The sequence below is a fragment of the Camelus bactrianus genome, chromosome 10 (genome assembly GCF_048773025.1).
Source record: "Camelus bactrianus isolate YW-2024 breed Bactrian camel chromosome 10, ASM4877302v1, whole genome shotgun sequence".
In the NCBI taxonomy this organism is placed as follows: Eukaryota; Metazoa; Chordata; class Mammalia; order Artiodactyla; family Camelidae; genus Camelus; species Camelus bactrianus.
This window is the reverse complement of record NC_133548.1, coordinates 11,438,903-11,451,276: the sequence shown is the minus strand read 5'-3', so window position 1 is coordinate 11,451,276 and position 12,374 is coordinate 11,438,903. Positions and strand designations below refer to the sequence as shown.

The window sequence follows — 12,374 nt, the reverse complement described above, 5'->3', positions numbered from 1 at the left end:
CGATGTTTTTTGGGAATCAGATGTCCTACAGCAATGGGAAGTAAAGGAATAAAGTGTTAAATTTAGTAGAGATTGTAGTGTGAAATTGCAATGTTTCTATACCATGGACATTATTTCATTATAACAATAGTATTTCAAGAGTCTCCATATCTAAAGCATGGACTTAAAAGCAAAATTTAGTGTATTAACCACCTAGGATTCTAAACTGTTAAATGAGGGATCTTTATGAACCATCTCTCCAGTTTTTAATATTTTGATATATGTTCACTGAGATTAGTAAAATTTAATAAATTTTCCAACATGACAACTTTGGAACTAGTAATTCTGACAGTTCAGCTTTTCCTAGCCCATTAAATTCACACACTTCTTTGTTGCTCATATGCCAGGAACAGCTCTAGACACTTTATAACTACATCCATTGATTATCCTCAACAATTTCATGAGGCTGAGTACTTACTATTTTCCTTTAAGTGGTGAGGCGTAAGAGGATGAGTGATTCATATTTCCACAAACATTCATTGGCAAGCCAAACTTTATTCCCAGATAAAGGGTTTTCCCAAGTCTGATGGTCTTTAGTAAATCTAAATTAAATTGAATTTAACTCTATTTACAATTACTCATTGTCTTCATTGGTCCAAACTCAGTGATTGGGGTTTCACAGCGAAGTAACTGAGACACATGCATAGCGTATGAGGTGGGATCACTGGACCAGTGGGGACATGTACAACCAGCAGGAGCAGTTCTGAGGAAGAGACATCTCACCTGGTATAGAGCGTGGGCTCCGAGAAGAGCCCTGAATCAGCAGCCTGAGTCCTGAGTCTTTGGCCATAAACTAACGTTCCGGAACCAGATTTTCCTCACCTACAAAATTAGGATAGGAATGAGACCTAACTCAAGACGTTATTGTGAGAATTACCCCAGATAATGCACAAAAAATAACGTGCAAAATACTGGATGTTTAGCTCAGTTTGAAGAGGATAGCTATAAAATTACTAGCAGGATGGAGTCATGGTTTTCTGTGCTGGCTTGAGAAAGGTGGATAGTGACCCACAGGGCTTCAAGCATGGGTGAGTTTTGAGGTTGTATAGTCTCCCCCTCATTTTGCTTTTTCCTCACACACCAGGTCCATTAAGCTTATTGGTACTTGCCAATATGTCACACTCTGTTCATGCTCTGCCCATATGATTGACTACCCTGGCCATTCCATGTGAGCCATTCTTCTGCTTTATTTTTTTTTTTTTGAAATCTGTATTTCATTAATTTTAAATAGTCTCCTTTTCTTCTTTTTCTTATTACTGTTGGTCTAATAGTTGAAACACAGATACAGAGGGCTGAAAGTTCAGTTTGTGGGTTAACTCTAGCTTGTAGATCTGTTTTGGTGACAAGCTTTGTATGGTAAATGTTTTTAATTTGAATCTGTTCTTGTGTAGGAATAATATTTTAAATCTTTTCACTTGAGTTTAAAGCCTCTGGAATTGTATCCATCCTCTGCTAACTACTATTTCCTAAACTGTCCTCCTCAAACGTTTGTAATTTTATGCATCTAGCCCATGAAGACTTTGTGTTTGCCAACGTTAATATACATAACCGCTCTTAGAATACACCATGTTCTATGACCAGTAATAAGAGCTTTCCATGTAAATGTGAGTATGTGTTTGTGTGAGTGTGTGTGTGTATAACGTATTATTACTACTGTTATTTTACCATTAAGGCAATTGAGGCTTTGAGAAGTTCTGTGTGTTCTTCAATTAGATAGCTACTATGAGGAAGATTCTAGAGTCAAAGTTTAAACCCAGTTTCATCCCAATAAAAAGCTTATGCTTGTAGTCACATTACTGTCAGTGTGTGAAGATGTGCTGGTAATAGTAAGAATGAGATTAATGAGATTATAGAGAAATGTTAAGGTTCTGATCTTCTTAATTCATTTAGGTTCTTTTTGTAGTTTAAAGGACCATTCATTCTTTTTTGTTTTGTTTTGTTTTTTAACCTCTAATGAGAGGCCAACAAATAATAAATACGATAAAATTACCACCTAATCAATCAGAGCTTCACCCATGTTATTTTTTTTAAACTAATCTTTTTTAGATAGCAACTTGATGATGTTTTATAAGTATCATTAAACTTCTTACCGATGGGAGTCTTGATATTTATACTTCAACTTTACCTCGGTATTTAGACAAATGTTCAAAACATCTATTTCTGTACTCAGATAACTCATAGTGTGTATAGTTGCCCTAATGCTTTTACATGTATTAATTTTTGACTAAATATGTATATTGAATATAGATGCTTACCTTAATACTTGACAAAAAGAACCAGTCAATCCTGAATAGTGAGTCTGAAATCAGAAATTCAGCTGTGAAATAATGCGTAAATACTGTTAGAGAAGTTCTCTCTCAGGTAGTGGTCAAAATGTTCCAAGGTCTCCAAGGCGGGGAAAGATAAAGGAAAGAAGATTATATGGGGTCAGTTCTGAATCCACCAGACATTCTTTCTCTGTCCTTGGAGGGGTCACATCTCTTTATTTGTAAAATAAATATGACTAAATTATTTCTCCCATGTAATTCACAAAATTGCATCTGTAAATAGCAAATAAAGGAAGGTCTATAAAACACTCGCCAAGGAGTTAATATTTTAAAGTCACTTCGTATAATTTTTATCTTGGGGTGTTTTCCCTGACCATTTGCTCATAGCAAATCCTTTGGTCAGCTGAAGGCCTGTCTAACAACTATTAATGTGCTGATGAATAAATGAGGATGAAAGGGGTTCAGCATGCAGTCTTCACCCTCCAAAGTGATGTTACCTGGAGTCATGTTGGGATTTTACAGACTGATGCATGGGAACCAGCAGGGGTTATAAAGACACCTGTGTCCCCAGGGATGCCCTCCTGGGAGGGTGGCTACAGCTCCTCAGCTCACTTCCCCAAGGAGAAAGCAACTTGACTTCCTGCGGGAACCAAGTTGGATATTTTGAGTGTCAACACCTATTTTTGTTACTTATATTTCTTGTTTTTCCTCCCATTTTAAAGTATAGTTTACAAACAGTAATATGTACACTTTTTAGTGAACGAGTCAAGGCTTTGTTCAAATGTTTATTCATGTAACCAATACTACAATTACTCATAATAAATTTTCCTAAACTTCTTTGTGTTCAACCCTGTTTCTGAACCATTGCCTCTCACAACCACTGAACTGTTTTTGTCCATATAATTTTGCCTTTGCAAGAATATAGTTAACTAGGATCCTAGAACATATAGTCTATGGTTTTGACACCTTTCACTTAGCATAATGTAATTAGGTCTTTCCGTACTGTTATCTACATCAGTAGTAGGATGCTTTTGATTGCAGAGTATTTTTCCATAGTATGGACTTGACATATTTTTTCCATTCCCCAGTTGAGCAACATATGTGTTGGTTCAGTTTTTGGCACTTGGGATAAAGGCTGATCTAAACATTTGCCTAACGTTATTTGTATGAACAGAGAGTTTCATGTCATTTGGGTCAATATTCAGTAGTTGGATAGCCTGTCATATGGTAGGTAAACGTTTAATTGATTTATGAAGTGGCTTTACCATTTTGCACTCTTAAGAGCAATATATTCAAATTGTGTCACATCTTTGTTAGCACGTGGGATTCCATAGCTTTATAAAATTTACTTTTCTTTTTATTTTTACTCTTCTTCATAAATGTCTCTTGAAAGTCCCTTCTTGCTACTTATTTCTTATTGGCCAGAACTATGCCACATGTTCCCAACAAAAGCAACAGTTGCTGGAGAGACTGGTAAATAGAGCTGGGTTTATTGCTGCTTCAAACCATATAGCTAGTCTCTTGGAACAGAAATCAGGGTAGAAAAGGTGGAGAGTGAATTTGGAAGGCAAGAGAGAAGATATCTAACACATTCCATTTTACAAATGAGGAAACTGAGATTTAGAGACTCTAAGTCACTTGTCTGGTCCGGAGCATGTACTCACCATCATTATGCTACACAAATTCTTGGAGAAAGTAAAATACTTGGCAGAGCATATAATATTCACAGATATTATTTTTCCACTTCAGATTAGCTTCCACTGGTAAAAAGAAACTAATGACAAAATCAGTGTCCAGATCTTCCCCACCCAGGCTGAGCTCCCAGGAAGTGAATTAAGACTCCTTCCCAGGGGGTTAGCCCACATCTCACAGCCAACAGGATTCCATAGCACCTGGAAGCCCGCAATATAAATGTAAAAGACATGCCCCTTTTCCTCTTCGCATTTCTCAGTTAGCTTGAATGGTCGACGGTACCACAAAAATAAATAAAAATGTGAGAGATTGTGAACAGTTTCCATTCAAGGTGCAACTGATTTGTTACACAATGTGCACAGTAATGGGGGCTACACAACTAAATTAACAGGGTATCTGACAACATGCATGCATTCTAGCAAGCAGTGCCTTTGTATCAACTTTCTCCGAGAAAATAAGTGTTCAGCTGACTTCTTAAACTAATTCATGCTGGCCTTATTCTTGTAAGAAAGGAGGGAGGTGGATACTATTTATTATTCCAGTGTCACTGGTGGGCTCAGAAGGGTGCCATGGTTTGCCTACTGTCAAGCAAGTTTCCCTAATAGCCTAAGTCCATTTGATATATTCCCTTCAGCAAGCCAAACATCCTGTTAGCCCACAACTTGGATGTGTCAGAATAATTTGCAAGTGACACCCATAGTCCCATCCCATTCTATAGGGCTGAGTTACTCACTTAGATGAGTTGCTAGGAAGATTTTTAGAGAGAAGAAATTTTGGAAAGTTAAAACTGCAAGGGCTTTGCCTCATTTAGACTAACTTATCATTAATTATAATATTGATATATTTGCAAGATGACTATGGCAGGGCACTGCTGCTAAGCCCCATGCTTGCATGATGTCATTTAATACAAGCAACCCATGAAGGGGTATTACTGTCTTTAACATTTCACAGAGAAAGAATTTGCTTCTGGAGAGATTAAGTAACTTGCCTGGAGGGAGGACTGGCTTCAGGGGCATACAGCTTTAGAAGGGCTTGGCACTTGGTTTCATGCTCTGCTGTTGCTGTCTTGAAATTCTTAGCAATCTTTGAACAAAGGAACCTGTATTTTTGTGTTGCACTGGATCTTACAAGTAATGTAGCCAGCCCTGCCTGGAGGTATCTAATCTACAAATACTTAGGTAGTGTATGCCAGGCACTGTATCAGGCAGAGGAAATCAACAGTAGTAAAATGTTCAACTTTCACCCTCATGGAGCTGCCATTCCATTAGGAGAGAAAGATAACAATGAAGAGAATAACAAAATAATTGTAGATTAAGATAAATGCTGTGCAGCACTGTTTACAATAGCCAAGACATGGATGCAACCTAAATGTCCATTGACAGATGACTGGATAAAGAAGCTATGATATATTTATACAATGGAATACTATTCAGCCATAAAAAAGAATAAACAACGACATTTGCAACAACATGGATGGACCTAGAGGTCGTCATACTAAGTGAAGTAAGCCAGAAAGAGAAAGAAAAATACCATATGATCACTTATATTTGGCATCTAAAAAAATGGACACAAATGAACATATTTACAAAATAGACACAGACTCACAGACATGGAAAATAAACTTATGCTTACTAGGTGGGAAAGGGGGTGGAGAGGGATAAATTAGGAGTTCAGGATTTGCAACTACATTGACCCATTTTGAGTTATTATTTTTGCTGACAGAGGTCACCTTAGTATGTCTTTCAGCATAGATGTGTTGGAAAATGATTGTCTCAAATTTTGGTACCTGAAAAAGCTTTTATTTTTCTCTTCATTTTTTGAGGATATACTAGCTGTTTATAAAATTCTGGTTGTGTTTATTTTCAATTCTTTAAAGCAATCATTCCTCTCTGTTCTGAATTCTATCTATTTTTGTTGAGAAATTAAGCTGACAGTCTTACTTATGCCATGTAGGATGGCGATGACTAAGAAATGAACAGGCCAAATACCTTGGTGCAGGAGTCCACCCTTCAGTTGTATCTCAATAAAGTAAAGGTTCATTATTCAAAGCCTCTAGGTAAATTATAGGAACTACTCACACTACCGTGGGTTTTTAAAACCACTTGCTGTTAAGGTTTTTTTTTTTCTTTTTTTAATATGATGGACACTCCTAAGAAATGTCAATGGCTTTTCCCACAATAATACAGGTTCCCAAATCAGTGGGAACAAATATTTTCCAATTTGAAGCTAATTGTGAATCCCAATGGTTACTGCTCCTGGCAGGATGACATCTGAGCGACCCTAATAACCTGCCTCTCATGGTGTGGTGATGCAGGCCAATAACCCTGATGATAGTTTTGGTGTTGGGGATGGCGTTTTTATTTTCTTTTTTGCAGGTTTTATTCTGGGAAGATGTTGAAATCTCAAGTGCCAAGGGAGAGTGCTTGCTACCTAAGCTGCAGCCATATTGCCTTCTAGAGTCTGCCAAATCCCTTGAAATTTGAGGCTGTACTACATGTTTTCCATTTTCCTTGGAATGATCTTTCCCACACTAAGTCTTCGTCATTTATAGGCCTGGTTGACATATTAACTTTCCTAAGAAAGCATTCTGACCAGCCAGTGTGTGTGTGTGTGTGTGTGTGTGTGTGTGTGTGTGTGTGTATTTGTTTATATTTGTTCTAAATATAATTATATGCTTCTTAGGTTGTTTCTTTGTTTGGTGTCTATCTTCTTCACTAAACTTAAATATCATGAATGCAGTAAGGATGTTAATTTTGTGTAGGTCTATATTCCCTTGGTTCCCCATTATGCTTGAAATCTATGTGGGATCAGTAAACAATTTAATAAATCAATGTTTTTTCCCAATGGTACAAACATTTAAGGAGAATTAAGGGAAGTGCTCATTCCAGGGACTCACTTGTCTAATGACAGAACTTGTATCTCTGTCCCCCAATACTGATGTCAAATGTCAGCCCTGGAAGTCATGCTATGGTTTGGTTTGTACATTATCAAAGAGAATTACTGAAAATAGAGTAAATACACCCATGAACTCCCTCAACAAGCAGAAGCTGGATCCCCATAGATTTTAATCACCTGTTCCCTGGTTAGATGAGATAAAGAGTTTTGTAGCCCCCATAGGGTATTTGTCCCCCAAGAGTTTCATGACTGCATAACTCCCTCCTGGGTCCCATTCTTTAACTTTCACATCCCCACATGACTCTATTTGGCCTGATGTTAGAGAATGCAGCCCCCAAGTTGGTTACTTTGACCATCCATTTATTCATCTGATTTGTTAATTGTTGTCTCGTAGCAACAATGACCTTCCCCTAAACCGCGATGTTGCTAAGAGCATGCAACAATGTCCGAAATAATAGTGATGATGATCGTGATTACGACAATCACTCCTCAGTATGAGGTGTATTAGGGATTTTCTTATTTTCTGGTCATAGCAGCGGTCTTCAGAGAGGATGTTGTTGGGGCTGACTTACTATTATTTCCAGATCGTAGATGAAGACAGCAAGGCTCAAAGAGGGTAAGTGGCCTACCTAAGAAGAGTGAGCAGCAGCTTCAGGACTAGAACTCTTGTTAGCTGATTCCAGAGCCGAAGCCATTTTTTTTTCTCTAGTTTTCCCTGCCCCTAGAGAACTTTAAACTCTTGGCCAAACACTAAAGAAGAGCATCACAATAGAGCGTTTACGTTTTTTCATTAACTAAGTTTCTGATTTAAGGTCTGTTCACACGTGAAGGTGCTGGAATTGTATTGTTCAGGGAGTAAGCTAAGCCTGCAGATCTCCTAGATGAAATATACTGTTTGCACAAATTTGCGTGCATAAACGAAATCAAGAAAATGCATTAAGGAAGCGATTTGTCCTTTGATTTATTCAGAGTTGGGGCTCGAATGCTTTGAATGCTTCTTGTATCTTTCATTTTGTTTCCTGCAGCCAGAGACTATATGTCTGAACAGTATAAAGATCCTATTAGAACATGTGAATTTATCATGGAGCACAGAGAGGAGCACGGGAAGAACCTGAGTCTCTGCTTTGTTCGGTGTAAGCTTACATGACTTTGAACAAGTTATTTAAAACATTTCAATCTCAGTTTTCTCTTTCAGGGAATGTGATCATAGTAGTTATCTAGAGTAACAAGTTTTAACTTTATTTTTCCTCCAGGACAATGGTGTATTAAAACTTAAGATTTCACATGTGGAGAAGAACACTGGTAAAAAGTTTTAAAATAATTCCTAGAACAAAGGTATTTTTTTCAGAATTTGAGAAATCCGTTTCTATCGTATTATTCAATTGAGCATTATTTTAGGGAAGCAACAGGTATCCTAGTAACCCTCATGTCACCAATAGCAGAAGTGAACTTTGCCCAGAATTCTCCATGCTTTTGTCCTGACCCTCACCTGTCTTTCTAGTCAATTTTCCAATCCCTGTTCTCACCTTAAGACCCATAGGACTAATCTCACTATTATATTTCTCACTGTGTCACTCAGCATGGAGCTGAGAATTTTCATATCAGCCCTCAACTCCTACAAAATGATGTCCACATCTCTATATCCCTTTTCTTGGCCCTACTCCACTCCTGCCCAACTGCTGAAATTATTCAACTCTTAAATTTATAGTCAGTCATCAACATAACCCAATATATACTTAATCTTTCCTCTGAAAGTCCTCTTTACCTGCGTGGTCTAACTGAAATCTTTCTGTGTCCTGGGACAGTGTTTCTTTTGAAGTCATCTCGAGTGGTAGCAATTTTCTCTCCCATACCCCTCTTACCACTGAATTTCTTCATTTTCTGGATCTCGTAACATTAGAGTATTCTAATTTTTGTCTTTCTAAACTCTTCCTTTGGTGGTGTTTTTTAATCTGGTGAATTTAATCCCCCTTTGTTGAACCAAAAGAAATTGTCAACAGAATTCAAATCAATGTGAGGCAGCCAATTCTCTCCTCTGAATGACAGATTTATATATCCAGTGGTTTATGCAACACCTTTACTTGGATGGCCAAAAGGAATCTCAAACTTAAGGAAATGATTTTTTTTCCCCTTTGTCCCAAAATCTGCTTCTTCTACATCATTCTGTATATCACTATAGAGAAATAAGAGTCAGCATTGACCCCTCTCTATCTCAAATATCAATATTCAATATGTTAGGATATCCAGTCAGCTCTACTTTTGAAATATGTCCAGAATTGAACAATATTTCTCTCTCTCTCACTACTACCTTGATCTAAGCAATCAGCCTCTCTTACCTAGAATATTGTAACAGCCTATGAAGTATTCTAGCATCTTTCACCTTTATCCTGCTAAATTCAGTTATCAGCACACCTACTAGAGTGATCTTGTTAAAAGAGAATCCAGATTACGTCACTGTTTTGTACAAATCCTGTAATGCTTTCCAATCTTTTTGGAATAAAAGCCTAATATCTTAAAGTAGTGTGTGAGGCCATTATAGCTTCACACTGCTATACTTCTCTGAACTTCCCACTGCAGCCTTATTGGTTTCCCTGCTGTCCCAGGAGCAAGCTTGGCACCTTTAAACCCAGCGCCTTGTATTTGCTGTTTCCTCTGCCTGCTTTGCCCTTCCCCCAAGTATACTCAAGCCTGCTCTCCCGATTCCTTGAGGTATTTGCTCAAAAGTCTCATTTTTATGAATGAGTCTCTCTCAGATCACCATATGTAAAATCATACCCACCTATCTCTAACTTTTGTTATCTCCCACAACCTTTAAAAACTTTTCCATTCATATTACGTATTTTCCCCATTCATTTTACTTTATATATGCCTCTCTTTCTAAAATGCAGGGTCCATAGAAATTGCTGGTTTCCTTTGACCTCTAATATCCATGGCAACGTATTGCCGACAGTAGACACTCAACAGAAATTACTGAATAAAATTGATGACTGGATTAAATATTTCATTGCTGTAGTGGGAATTAATCTCTTAAGGACCTTTAATCTCTAAACTGTTTAGCTAAATTTTAGAGTGGATGAAATTTTCAAACTCCATTTTGGAAAGATTCTTGATTTCGAAAAAATTAGTGGAGATTTCATAATAGGATTTTATGTAGGCTTCAAAAGTTTCCTTAAGTAGTTCATAGCATCAGTGATAATATATCAATATTTGTATTGTTTTTGTCAGTGAGGGCTAAATCCAAGGTTTTTCAGGTGCTTAGAATTAAAGAATAATGGGACAAAAGAAAAATTCATCCACACTTTGAATTCCTTAAGAGTGGACACATTTGTTGAGTGCTTATTAAGTGTTAGACAAGATTATTGTCCCAATTTACAGATGGAGAAACTGAGGCCTGCATTCACTAGTTAATGCTCAAGGTGACTCATAAAATACATAGATTGTTTCTTGGCACAGTTAGAATGGCCATTCATATAAATAGAAAACTTGTGTGAAAAACTGGAGGACACTATATGAAGGATAAGAGAGTAGGAGTTTGGGAGGAAAGCAAATTACATGAATGACATTATCAACCCTTTGATTTCACCCTTATCTACAGGCCCTATTATATATCATCCATCTCTCCAATACCAGAAAGATCAAGCCCTCTATTTGAATCATAATATCTAGCAACTTCTATAGTTTGAGTTTGCATTATCAACCTAATTAGCTGATGGGGAAATTGATGAGAAAATTGATAGCTTAGTGATGTTGCACATTACCAAAAAAGAGGTTCATCAGTTCTGTACGTGGTGGACCTGGGATTTGCGTCTTTTAACATGGCTTTAACATGGATCCAGATCAGGGACATCTGAATGCAAAAGTTAAAAAGTGCATTAATGTAATGAAAGTTAAAAACTGTTATTTTATAGATGTCTTTATTCCCTGTACATGAATTTCTATTCTTTTCCACTATGTGGTTAATTACACTTCTTGTGTACTGTACTATGTAGAGAGAACATCTTAGGCTAAGGACATGTTTTATTTAACTATCTTCCTATCATATAACACTATTCTTGACAAAATGGAAAGCCAAAAAAAATGTTAGTTGAATTAAAATGAATTCAATTTCACATTAATTTTTACTAAGTTACTATGTGTTTAGGGTAAGGAATAATTTTTGTTTACTTTAGAAACTTTGAATCGGGAGCTGGAGCTGTTTAGTTAGCAAGGAATCTGATGAACTTGCATAAATCCCCTTTTCTTGTCTTAACCTTAATTCAGTCTTCTAAGAAGTTAGGAGATTGGGGTGCATTATCTCTAAATCTTTTTATCTGGGATACTCTATGATTTATCAATAATTTAAAATTTCATTTAGTTGTCATAGCAATGCTTTAAATCTAAAGACTCCTGGAAACAAGTTATTATAATACTGAGATAAGGCACAGAATAATCGTGCTGATTAATTTCAGTGGAGTCTTCCTTTCATTTATTATTCTGATTCTGTTTTTTTTTTTTTTAATTGCCACAGGTCTGACACATAATTCCCAAATGATCCTCACAGAGAACAGTACAAAGGTGACCGAGTTCATTCTTGTGGGGTTATCGGATGATCCCAAACTGCAGATTCCCCTCTTCATCATCTTCTGTCTCATCTACCTCATCACTCTGGTTGGGAACCTGGGGATGATCCAGTTGATTCTGCTGGACTCTCGTCTCCACACTCCCATGTACTTTTTCCTCAGTCACCTCTCTCTGGTGGACTTTGGTTACTCCTCAGCCGTCACTCCCAAGGTGATGGCAGGATTCCTCACAGGAGACAAAAGCATCTCCTATGATGCTTGCATCACCCAGTTCTTCTTCTTTGTAGCCTTTATCACTGCAGAAAGTTTCCTCTTGGCCTCCATGGCTTATGATCGCTATGCAGCAGTGTGCCAAGCCCTGCATTACAGCACCACCATGACGACTAATGTGTGTGCACGTCTGGTCATAGGCCCCTACATCTGTGGTTTCCTGAATGCCTCCATCCACACCGGGAATATTTTCAGGCTCTCCTTCTGTAGGTCCAATGTAGTTGACCACTTCTTCTGCGATGCTCCACCTCTCCTTGCTCTGTCATGCTCAGACAGCTACGTCAGTGAGATGGTTATTTTTTTTGTGGTGGGTTCCAATGCCCTCTTTTCTGTCCTGGTCATCTTGATCTCCTATCTGTTTATATTTATCACCATTCTGAGGATGCGCTCATCTGAAGGCCGCCAGAAGGCCTTTTCCACCTGTGCTTCCCACCTCACTGCTGTCTCCATCTTCTACGGGACTGGCACCTTCATGTACTTACAGCCCAGCTCCAGCCATTCCATGGACACAGACAAGGTGGCATCTGTGTTCTATTCTATGGTCATCCCCATGCTGAACCCTGTGATCTACAGCCTGAGGAACAAAGAGGTCAAGAGTGCCTTTAAGAAGGCAGTGGGGAAGGCAAAGTCTTCTATGGGATTCATATTTTAA

The 12,374-nt window shown here is 37.8% G+C and overlaps 1 protein-coding gene across 1 annotated transcript; it reads left to right on the top strand.

Moving 5' to 3' along the window:
• Positions 1–11,261: 11,261 nt before the first annotated feature.
• LOC105066921 (olfactory receptor 5B12) lies at positions 11,262–12,374 on the top strand. The gene has a single exon (XM_010952364.3). It carries the CDS (start codon positions 11,421–11,423, stop codon positions 12,372–12,374), a length of 954 nt encoding a protein of 317 aa, XP_010950666.2. The 5' UTR covers positions 11,262–11,420.